The sequence below is a fragment of the Musca autumnalis genome, unplaced genomic scaffold (assembly GCF_047663935.1).
Source record: "Musca autumnalis isolate F117 unplaced genomic scaffold, ASM4766393v1 scaffold_5, whole genome shotgun sequence".
In the NCBI taxonomy this organism is placed as follows: domain Eukaryota; kingdom Metazoa; phylum Arthropoda; class Insecta; order Diptera; family Muscidae; genus Musca; species Musca autumnalis.
The window spans coordinates 107087595-107099864 of NW_027412088.1; the positions used below are offsets into that span (position 1 = coordinate 107087595).

General features: G+C 37.4%; 2 protein-coding genes across 29 annotated transcripts in view; both read right to left on the reverse strand.

Annotated features, from left to right (window-relative positions):
- Positions 1–12270, reverse strand: part of tn (tripartite motif containing protein thin) — a 188311-nt gene that overhangs the window by 63877 nt on the left and 112164 nt on the right. For 19 of the 28 annotated variants that reach the window (XM_073990661.1, XM_073990648.1, XM_073990658.1 and 16 more), the window contains 2 exons: positions 8969–9111; positions 7571–8896 (listed from right to left, as the gene is read on the reverse strand). In XM_073990661.1, coding sequence (XP_073846762.1) covers positions 7571–8896; positions 8969–9111 — 1469 coding nt within the window. The remainder of the gene's footprint in view (positions 1–7570; positions 8897–8968; positions 9112–12270) is intronic. The other 9 variants (XM_073990653.1, XM_073990666.1, XM_073990670.1 and 6 more) reach the window with 1 other exon arrangement.
- LOC141406010 (uncharacterized) lies at positions 4623–7561 on the reverse strand (the record flags this gene model as incomplete). The annotated part of the gene is made up of 1 exon (XM_073990979.1): positions 4623–7561. A coding segment is annotated over one exon (477 nt), but the record flags the coding sequence as incomplete, so codon positions are not given.

The window sequence follows — 12270 nt, forward strand, 5'->3', positions numbered from 1 at the left end:
AAATGGCAAAGAGAAAACAAAGACATAATCAAATTAACATCACTACCAAATCGTTGTGTTTGTTTTGTGTATTTTCATTTCTTGTTCTTCTATTTTGGTAATCATCATTAGCAAAATTATTTTTATCTATTTATTTGTATGTTGTTGTTTTTGTTGTTGTGATGGTTTCAATTTCACACTATATTTAACATTTGGGAAATAAATCAAACATCCAGTTTTTTTGTTTCTGTTATTGCTCTCATTTATTTTTATATGTTTTTTTGTGGTTTATTTATCTTTTTATGGTTTATTAATATTTGTCTTAGATTTTTGATAATAAAACTTTGACAAAAATTTTGTTTTTTTATTGGTAAGGGGATGTATAGATACATAAATACATACATAACGATAAGGTATGAGATGTTAAGAGTTTTTGGCTTTTTTCATAGGTTATAAATACATAGTTCTAGGTTTTGTTTTAGTATTTATTTTGTGGTATTTAGTCTTCAGGTCGACAATAAATTTGGGTATTTTTTTGTACTTCCGGACGCATTTTGGAACAGAAATATATTTTATTGGCCAAATATTGGTGGTGTAAACTTTTCGTACAAATAAATCTATAAATTAGGGACAAATAGTTCAATTAAATAATGATTATTCATTATGGAACGAATATTCCTAAGGATATTGCCCAGGATATTGACGTAGGGGTGGCAAGTAATATTGACTGTGATGATATTTGTCCTCTTGTCTATAATTACCTAAAATATTTATGTTAACTAAACTTGTTGTCATTCATTTGATTGTACTTTGGGTTAAACTCTATAACGCCTTTGAATACGGAATAAACACAAATAAATATGCGATTCAGAAATGTTAATTTAATATTTTCTATCCATCTATTTTAGTTAAAGGTGAAATTTAATCCACCGGATTTGCCGACAGCTAAGTATCTTCAGCCTATGATTATACAAAAAAGAGTAACAGCAGAGGGAGGCTAGGCTTCCCCTAACAAAAAAATATAATGTTGTAATCACGACCCCAACGTCTACCTGCTATTTCACACGACCCAAAAAGTGGCTTTAAATATATTAAGGCGTAAAGAGTTGGTCACTGTTGGATTTTATAGAGTTTTGGGGTCATTATGCCAGTTAGCATGAACTTGTCCACGAAAAAATATATCGTTATAATTAGAATCACAAGGACTACCTTCCATGATAATTTCAAGACAATCCTCGAACAGCCTTTAAACGTTACTTAAACGAAGGTGTTGTCCGATATAGACTTTCTTGGAACTTGATGTACGATTGAGAGAAATATAACGATGCGAAAAATTTGGCCAGATCGGATATTTAATTCTTTAGTTATCATGTTATTCAGGGTAATGGCAGTATTTTTTGATGCTCTTGGGTTATTATGTTATGTTGGCCCCGATAACACTGAACAGTCGAGAAAGGGTCCGAAACGACTATCTGTTGCAAAAATTTCTACAACGACTTTTGCGAAAATTTTGATATTTTGTGTGGAAGGTATCCGAAGAAGTAAACTGATATATTCCATATTCGAAGAAGATCTGTGTCTGGTAGAAATATTACGATGTAGACAGAATGGATCCACTCGGTTACTCCCTTCAAGAATTAAAGTGGACACCATTTTAGCGAAAAATGTTGAACTTTTGAGGAGGAGATACCCGAAAAATGGATCGACATTTCCCTTTTTCCATCTTGATCTAAAGTATTTCGAGTGGCAAACTTTGGACCTAATCGATTGAGAGTTATCGTGAGCACCAGCAGATAGGCAGATAGATGGTAGAGCTGATAAACTATCTATAATCAAACTGTAATTTTGACGCCAGTCACATTGGGCTTCAAAGCCGCTTTATTTCATATAATTGGCGAAACATAACACAAAACATATGTTTTGTTGCACGACTCAAGTTTTCTTTACCACAACAGTTCTATAATAGACGGGCGGGCAGGGCTAAACCGACTCCGAATTGTCTGAAACGGATTTCATACAAACATACTTGGGAGTGATATACAAGTTGAGGCAATCCAATCCGGACCAATCCAATCTAATCCTAACAGACAACTACAGCATACTCTTCTCACCAATTGTTTATAACCTTCGTTCCCAAAATACTTACTTGGGTACAAGAGGCCTTCGATAAGACCTATGGTATGACCTGTAGAGCCATGCTGCTTCTGCACAATGGGAACTACATTGCAATCAATGGCAGCAAATGTAAATTTTGGCAAAGGCAAAATCTGGTAGCATATAGCCCAAACAAAATGTTTAGGTATCTGACGCAAATTTTATTTCATGACAACAATCCGATTCCGATTACCTTTGACAAGTTATATAATTTGACCATATCAATGTGGATTTATAATTGAAAGATCAGATGTTCACCTTATACCTTGTGAACATTGTTTACCACTTTGTACATGTAATCGTGGAGACTTTTTCAGGATCGGTGTGAATCACCGAGGGTCACTCGAAAACCTTCTGGCAAGACACAGTGTCGCCAGGTGTCATTTGACATTTTTTTTTTAGAAAGTTTGACAATTTTTAGCCTAAGCGTACTCAGGTCAGTTTGACATATGACCATGTTTCGCGTTGTTTACCGTGGCTTGATTAAGACACCTACAAAACATGGTTTTTGAGCGTTTTTACGGCATAATCTGGCGAAGAATATCATTGACCACGCCTTTTTTTCTTGAGGTGCTGGAATCAAATGAAGTCATTGGATCCCCATTTAGGGCTGTACGGCGCATGACCCATCAATCCACGTTTTGTCCGGTCAAACAGGCGCTGGTTTGAATCGATGTGTGAGAGCTCGCATTGTCATGATGCAGAACGATTCGTCTTCTCTTGTTCGTTTTTCGAATTTCACAAGAGACTTCAGGCAAACAAATTGTAGTGTAACACTCAGAATTAACCGTCTTACATTTCTCAAGCCGTATAGTCGCCACACGGTCAGTTTTGCCAAAGAAACAGGCGACCAATTGCTTAGAAGGTCTTCTTCCATGAACAACTTTCGTTGGATTCGGCTCGCTTTCAAAGACCCAATCGGTCGATTCCTGTTTTATTTTTGGCTTCTAAGCATAGATCTAAAATTCGTTATATGTGACGATCTTATAAATGCTGTTTGAAGCACCGCGATTGATCCTTCTTCAAGAGCCTTCTTTGAGCGACTGATAAATTTTGCTGGATCTAGCGAGAAAAATTCATTTTTGCGGCCAGGTGTTCATGCAATATCAAATCTTATATAGTGGAAGAAATGCCTAGGGATGCCTCTATCTCACTGTATATAACCCTCACGACCTTCGTTTTTTTGCGAGTGTCGACTGCTATTGAATTCATCTTACCCACCCTTCGTAGCACTTTCCCATATGAAGGTCATCGCGTTAGATAAATTCATCCGCCCGTATGTGATGATACGGGTCGCTACATAACCCGAAGGACATAATCTTGAAGTGATTAAATGGCCTCCCCGGGATGACAAATGCAGTCTTCTCTCTTCTCGGGTTTTAAGAAATCTGCCAAAAGGCATCCTTTAAATCCATACTGATAATGTACTGGGCCTTGGTATTCAAGATGCCATCCATCTGTGTTAGAGAAAATGGTTACAGAATTTAATTTCCTTTCGTCCAAGTACAGCCTGCTTTCACCTGGTTTCCTGTGAAACAAAACAGGTGAACACTAGGCACCGTTACCCCTCTTAACTATCCCTTAAGTATGGAATATGATGTAAGGAGTGATATTACACATTGATTTCTATCTCTGGCAGAGAAGGATGCTTAGCGACGACCTTGCAACGATGACGTTCCATCCTGCCGAAATTCAGCGGGCAACAACTTGAAAATCTCCCAAAAATAAATTCTCAAGAAGAGGATTACTCTGCCTAGTAATTGGGGTTTCAATGAAAGGTATAACATTTAAACACTGCCCGTGGACTGTACGGACTGTTTTCTTCAATTTCTGGAAACCGGATAAAATACCAGATATGGAAGCACCCATGCCAAAAAGGCCAACCAAACTAGCTTCTTACCACAGAGGGCATTACGGAAATTAAATTTTTTTCTTCAATACAAATTTCAAAAGACTTATAAGAACAAGTTTGTGTTCTGCCACTCCTAAGTGCTGTACCTATAGCAAATTGGCTTAAAACGGTCATATCACTTCGTTATCAATCAAGATTTCAATTAAGGTGGCAACTTATAATGCCGCATGTTCAGTTTTCTGAGAAAAGAATTTACTTAGATAGTGTAGGCACAATACACACAAAACATATTTACTTTCGTATTCTTAAACAATTTACTTTGGCTTCAAACGCCTCTTTAGCCTCAGTTAAGAGGTATAGAGGATGTGGCCCCTTCCTTGCTAGAAAAACAACAGAAGTTGACTAGGTCATATTTCAATTAATTAATTATGGAAATCGTTTATAATTGATTAATGATTGGAGAAGTCATGATGAGATGGATTAACTTACAGTAAACTTGGCTGTTCCAAAACTTGTCCAGCATTTCTAAATGATTCTTGTCGACCGTAATAGTTATTGTTATTGTTAACTAATAGTACCAATTTTTTTTTTCATAAGCTTAACAAATAACTAATCATTTCTCTCTTACAATTTCTAGGGTTTCCTTTTGTATATTTATTTTAACATTTTTAATTGCAACATAAAGTAAAAAATGTAAAAATTTCTGATGTCCTTTTACAGGATAAAGGATAAATAAACACAGATTAGTTTATGGGGACGGGGCACATTATTAGGGGAGACCAGTGCTAACAAACAAATATTTATTATTCGTAAAAAAACACTAACGAGTATTATTGGCAAAAAAAATTATAAATATTTTGCAGCCAACAAACAAACAGATACAAGGTAAGCATTATTTGCATAGCAACCAACCATCCGTTCCAACGATAGCAATCAGCGATTCAAAGAAACGAAAGGATGGATGAAAATCAATCAAATACATCCTTACGTTTGCTTGATGGAACTTTTCATGAAAATGTTTACAAATCATTTGTTCTTAAACATTAAAAAAGAGCAACAACACAAATCCTCTAGGCTGAATGCAAATAATACAAATTTGTTGTTGCTGTAACTGTTGTTGTTGGCTGAAAATATTCAAGGTGGACTTAAGCTAAAACATAAATATGTATGTATTTTTTATTGTTTAGATAATTCCTTTTTTAAGGATTTTTGTTTTTGTTTCTCAGTTAAGTCATTAATCAACAAACAAAAAAAAAGGTTATGTTATATAGTAATAATATTAATATTTGTTTTGGTTTAATTTTTTAAATGTTATTATGTCAGAAAGATGTGTAAAACAAAATTGAATTAAATAGAAAAAAATTAAGGAAGAGCCAAAAAGTGTTGTTCACTACTAAAGGATAAAAAAGAGAGATAGGCTTAACTCCATACAAGTAAAAAAAAGGTAAAAGGATTTTAGAGGTGAATTGAAACAAAGAAGAGGACACAATACAAATAAACTAAAAAAAGGTTAGCAAAAAAATGTAGAAGATAAAAAGTACAAAATTGTATGCGCATATGTATCCCAAAGGAAATTAAGTGGTAGCTTTTTTATTATTTATTTAGACTTTTCATCATATCAATTTATTTTTGTTCGTTTTTTCGTTTTCTTTCTTTTTTTATTTGAATGCTCAATGGGATCATTTAACGTTGATGAAGATTGTAAAGGAGGAAATGGAAAGAAGAAATTGGGGGGTTTTTTAAGGAGTTCAAACATATGTACGTTAACCTGTTAATATCACATTGCGGAAGCTAATTTGGCTATTTGGCTAGGAACTTTGAGTAATAATCCTGTTGAACAAGTAAAATTTTATGTCAGTAGGAGGATTGTAATACGAGCAGATACGTTTGTAACAGTTAAGATAATCGTAGACTATTTTCTGTCACTGTGTATAGAAATCAATAAAACATCTGAATTGAACAAATATATAATTGTCTTCATCTATGTATACCCTTAAAGGAGAGTATACAGACTTGTACGTTGAAATTTTAGCTTAAGACTTTATAAGGGAGATATTTTCAGAATTTGCATGCACTCCTAAAACAATTTAACAGCAAAGATTTGTCTATCTGTTAAGGGGAAGATAGAACTCACTTTACTTCAAAGCTTTCAATTTTTTTACAGAACATTATATTACCCTTGACATATTTGTTCTATCGTTCCACCCTTTTATATATAGCTCCCATAGAATGGTACAATTAAACAAACACCTAAAATCGGGAGGTACCTTTGTATGGGGGCTATAACAAACATGGACCATTTTTTGTGGGGATGTTTTGTGACCACTGGGAAGCTCAAATGTCAAAGTACAGATAGTTCGGTCAACAAATTTACCGAAAATCGGGAGGTTATGTTATGTTGACAATTTTCGCTGGAGATGTTTGTTGCCACTGGGAGCCTCAAATGTCAAATTACAGATAGTTCGGTCAACAAATTTAGGCAAAATTCTCAAAATACCGAAAATTAGGAGAAATTCCAAAAACGCATTATGGCTGTTTTTTTTTTCTTTTGGCCGCTGGGCGTTATGTCTAGTCACCGGAAAATTGCAATTTGTCGATATATGTACACGTTAAGATAAGGGCCTTGTAGAAAGGTCCCACCATGATTTGGAATTTTAAAGGGTTGCTGCAATTCCAATTCAATATGCTGAAAGTTTGCTTTTCGGTCTCCATAGGCATAGAAACCTTTCTCGCAAATAATATTCGGCGTGCTCATTTCGACCACAAACGGTGTTCATAAACTATCGACAACGATTGTGCTCAGTTGGACCACGTATGGTGTCATTTTTTTCTCTGTGTGCAATTTCTGTTATTTAAGTTGGAGCTATTTTATCTTTAAATTTTTTTGATCTTTAAATTAAAGAGCTAAACGGGATTATAACTCAAACATTTATTCACAGTCTCAGGATAATATTTGTACATTCAGATCTTAAAAATGTGACTATATACATGTACGACTTTTTTAAATTTAAATAAAATCGATCTCCTACTTGATATTCTTCCCCCATACTGCCCCCTACTGAACATAAAATTTAGATTTTCCTATTATTTACAACTAACTCAGTCATCTGTTTCATCTTCTTCTGTGACTTCTTCTTCAGTTTCTTCCTCTTCTGTTACCTCTTCTTCTGTATATGTGTATTCATCATCTGAGGCTTCAGTAATTACCACACTGTTGCCACCTTGGGGCTCTTCACTAGCTTTAGGAGGCACAATTTCCCTAGACTCTTCAATAACCGTTTGTTCTTGAACAGATTTGTTGCTTTCTTCTTCTTCCTCATCCTCCTCTTCTGAAGACTCTTCTTCTTCTGTTTCCTCTTCTTCCTCTTCGTCTACATTACTATTATTTGTTGTTTCGACATTTGTGTTAGTATTTTGTACTTGTTCCTGATTTCTAACAGTTGCAACTGTTTCTTCTTCCTCATCTTCATCCTCCTCACTTTCTTCTTCTTCCTCCTCTTCATCTTCTTCATCGTCATCGTCATCAACATCATCATTTTGGTTATTATTACCACTATCTTCTTCAATTGTTTCATTCACACTCACCTCTGACCTTGGTGGAGTCCTATTCACAGGCGATGAAGGTGTATTATCACTTTCATCGCTATTACCCGAGGCGGTAACAACACTGTTACGTTTTAATGCACTCACTCGATCGGCTGTTGGTCTCTCTGGAGTGGCTGGTGTTGTAGCTGCGGCAGCTGCCTGGGCTGCTGTTGACGAACTGGGCGCATTTTTGTTTTGCTGTTTAATGCGACTGATTTCATCGTCTTCGCTCACCTGCCTCTGAGGAGCGGCTGGAGTTTGCTTGGGCCTCTGCATCGATGCCTTTTGAGCCTGAATGGCAGCTTGCACATTGGCAGCGGCAGTTGCATCGACTTTCTTTTCCTTCTTCTCCTTGCCAATATCGGCCAATCTTTGAATAACGCGGGCACAATCACTCAAGCGTATAATGCCACTCAGCTGACCGCGAGAGACATCTTCACCATCACGCACCTTGTCCTTCAGTTTCTTCTCTTCTTGACGCTGTTGTTGTTGCTGTTCGTTGTCGGAATCCTCGTTTTGATGCGAACGCACAAACCGTGAACGGAAACGCGATTTTCCCGTACGGCTCGATGACTGATCATTTTCGTAGTCGTTTTCACCACCATAATCATAATCACCACCTGCACCACGTCCATAGCGACTGGATCCGCTGTCACCATAGCGATCGTTATTGATACGTACAGGACGTTCGCCAAATCTACGACCACCCAGAACAGGTTCATCATTGTAACCGATGCGTTCCTCTTGCTGGCGGAATTGTGTGGCCAAGCGATGATCACTCTTTGAACGCATCAAGCCAGGTTGCAGTGCTGTTGGTGGTGCCAAATGAGAACTGCTGGTTGAACCACCCATATTCGAATGCGGGGCAATGTTCAAATCACCAAAAGTGGCCAAGTTCATGACCAATTGATTGGGATCCATCGATACAAGGAATCGTACACGGCGACTATAATCCGAGTTTTCATATTCAAAGTGACGCAAGAATTCCACAGTCTTCAAGAAAATCTCCTTGGTGTCCATCAGTTCACAGTCATCCCATTCCACACTGTCGTTCATGTACTTGTCGACAATGTCACAGTTGCTGGTTATGTTGCTAATTTCACTATCGAGATTCTCTTTTAGGGTATTCAAATTTTTCAACTCGATTGTTAGATAGCGATCAATTTCACCCTTCAACTGATCCGTACGATCTTTGATGGCCTTAGTGACACGTCGGTAAATGTCTTCAATTTCTTCGGTAGTACTGACACAGTTTGTTTGCAAGCTGATCATGTTCTTTTCGATCAGAGACAGTGAATCTTGCAAACGATGTAAACTGCGACGAATCTGAAATAAGGGAAATTAGGAAAAAGGAAATTTATCTGACAAAAGACGTGTAAGTTATTTTAGTGATCGTACCTGTGAATTGAAACGTGTAATTTCACGTCTCAATATGTCCATATGGGCACTTTTACAATCATCGCAGATTTTCTTTTCACAATGAGCGCAGGGATTTAAATATGACTTCTCTGAACACACACCACATCTTTCCATAATTTGACCTGTAAACAAAAACAAAGAAACTCATTAAAAATAAAATTATAATGATAAGAACCAACGGCCGCTATTAATTCAATAAATATCCTATATCTCCCTAATGAAACTCTTAGTTCAAAGCAAACTCACATAAATAAAACCTCAGCAATTCTAAAGAAAAAAGAGTGTTCTAACACCGACAGATTCCTGGAGAAGACGGCCTTAAGAATCTTAGAAATCTCATTCTAGACCTCATTCATGATAGAGTGTCCAGGTATAGCGTTGCTATCCTATCTCAGTTAGGCGGTGGGTTAAGCCAGGAAAGCATATCGACAGATACATGGGATACCACAATTATACTGGTTAGGCAGCTTGCTCTCTCTAGACAGAATAGAGTGGAAAGAGAAGAAGGTAATGTGGAACATAGTTATCCTCCCAGGAGAAAACGTAAAAATACCTATCGAAGAACTCTCTGCATTCGCAGTCGGTTACTCAAAAGAAACCAGACAATTTAAAAGAGAAGAAATTAGTGGAGATTACGGAGACAATTGAGGAGGATAAAGGAAATGTTTCTAAATATCCTTAAACTAATCATCCCAACCGAATTTCTATTCCATATCGGTGGAGGTCTAATCATCGAAAGGCATTGCGGCACCCCGGCAAGGAAGAATGCATTAAGTCCGAGAAACAAATCCACCTGCGGGATTCACTAGAGCTGGCAAACTTTCGATAGTCTGACTATCGTTTTGATTGCTGTCGAAAAACAAAGCTTACATCGGCCACCAAACATGTTTCTGGGTCATTTGTAGCGAATTATTCTACAAATAATTGTCTTGGAATCCGATAAAAATAAAACTTTACGACAGCGATCAAAATTATAGTCAGACTATCGATAGTTTCCCAGCTCTATGAACCACGGATAAAGTGAGTAAAGTACAGACCCGCAATCTTCGGCTCCAAAGATCTAGACGACATTACAGAAAATGAAGCTCAGAGATCCGACAATCCCACAACTTGGAAGGCGTCGTCACCAGGGCAATCTCTTAATATGAATGCGACATTGAAGAAACCATCAAAGCCAAAGATTAGTGGGTCTACAGGGAAAATATCCTACGCGTAGGTTTTGAAATCCAATAGTGTCAGCATTCCTCATCCAATAATAAGTACGAAAGCGAATGCTACCTGACAGGCAAGCAGACTAACAAACATTTTATAGTAATCCTGGCCAAAAAAAGAGGGGGGAAAATCCAATGAAGTAAAAAACGAGATGAAGCAAGTACGATCCTCTGAGGAAGCTGATCCTACTTGCGAGACCGTTGATAGGCTCTACGCTAGGAAGTAGATTCTACGCCTCCCTCTGGCAGATCATCTTGCATTATTATCCTAATGAACTTCTGGTTGCAATCATTGACAGAAAAGATAGCGAAGGGAGAATCTATGTAGAGTTGTGCCAAAGGAACTATATGGAACTATCTCGTTCACTTCGCAGTTCCAATGGCCCACATTTTTTCTTTGAACAAACTGCGTATACTTAACATAACACGTTATATTCCATGATGTTACTCATACGTTTTGGAACTAGTACAAGGAACTAGGAACTAGATTACCCAACTCTAAATCTATGATAGACATTGGTTGCTAATGACGTAGGTAGCAGCAAGGCCAGCATCTTCAAGTGCGTCAAAGTTATTAATTGTATAGATGAATAATATAAAGCATTCCTAATCCATACTATAAAGAACTGGAATGCCCGTGGGAAGCGGCGTGAATTGCGGCTGGCTCCATTGCTGAGATTCCATGCAGAGTGGCAGTTACAGCATATGTTCCGCCAACGGCAACCGAGACGGTGGAGTTCCCAATCCCACGGCTTCAGGTTCTTCGTACCGAATTGACCCGAAGAAATCGTGTTTCGGCTAGCTCAACCTTACATTGTCGATCAGTTATTTTCAGCATTTCAAATCTCCCGGGGTGTACTTAGAAACATTTTCAAGACATGTCTTCTACTGTCAAACATATCGGTTCTGTGGAGGGAGGTGACGGTGATGGTTGGTAGACCATATCACTGTGCTCCACAAGGCCATAGAATGATTATTGAACCTTGAAATTAGGCCTACTTTATGTTAACTCAGATTAGCAAAGCACTGCATGATTATACCAAAGGAAAGCCTATCGAAGAAAACTGGTGGAATTGAACTTCATATTGGCTTCCTGTCTGGATATTGAAGTTTAACAACGTCAAGGCCATGGTACATAACTGGCTGGCATTCTTCTGATATTTCGGTAAAATAATGTGGCTAAAACCTTCAAAATATCGAAAATCAAGAGGTACGCTTCTATGGTGGACATAGGAAGACGTAGATCTATAATAAATAAATAAAATATACTAAATACCAAATTTCAGTCATTTCGATGGATTATTGTGGTCACAGCCTTCAAATAACCGAAAATCGGGAGGTACCGTTCTCTGGGGGGCTCTATTAAGGCGTAAACCGGTACCGAAAAATTACTGGGGGAAAGTTGTATACCCCCAACGAAGACTAAATACCAAATTTTATCCATTTCGGTAGATTATTGCGGCCACAACCTTCAAAATACCGAAAATCGGGAGGTACCGTTCTATGGGAGTTATACGAAGACGTGAACCTATACCAAAAATTCCTGGAAAAAAGTTGTATAACCCCAACGAAGACTAAATACCAAATTTCAGCCATTTCGGAGGAATATTGAGGCCACAACATTCAAAATACCGAAAATCGGGAGGTATTGTTCTATGGGGGCTATATGAAGACGTGGTCCTAAATTTCATATGGGAAGTTGTATACCCAAAATGAACACTAAATACGAAATTTCAGCCTTTTCAGTGGATTATTGTGCCCACAGTCTTCAAAATATCGAAAATCGGGAGGTACCGTTCTATGATGGCTATATGAATGCGTGTATTTATACCGACAAAATTCTGGGAGAAATTTGTTTTCTCCCAACGAAGACTAAGTCCCAAATTCAGCCATTTCAATGTGATAATGAAGCTTAAACCTTCAAAATACCGAAAATCAGGTGGTACCGTCCTATCTTAAAAATTGCGAGCTGTATCTTGATTTCAACAGACGGACGCACATGGATATATCGACTTAGAATTTTACCCTGATCAAGAATTTACATACTTTATTGGGTCTCCGATAAATATT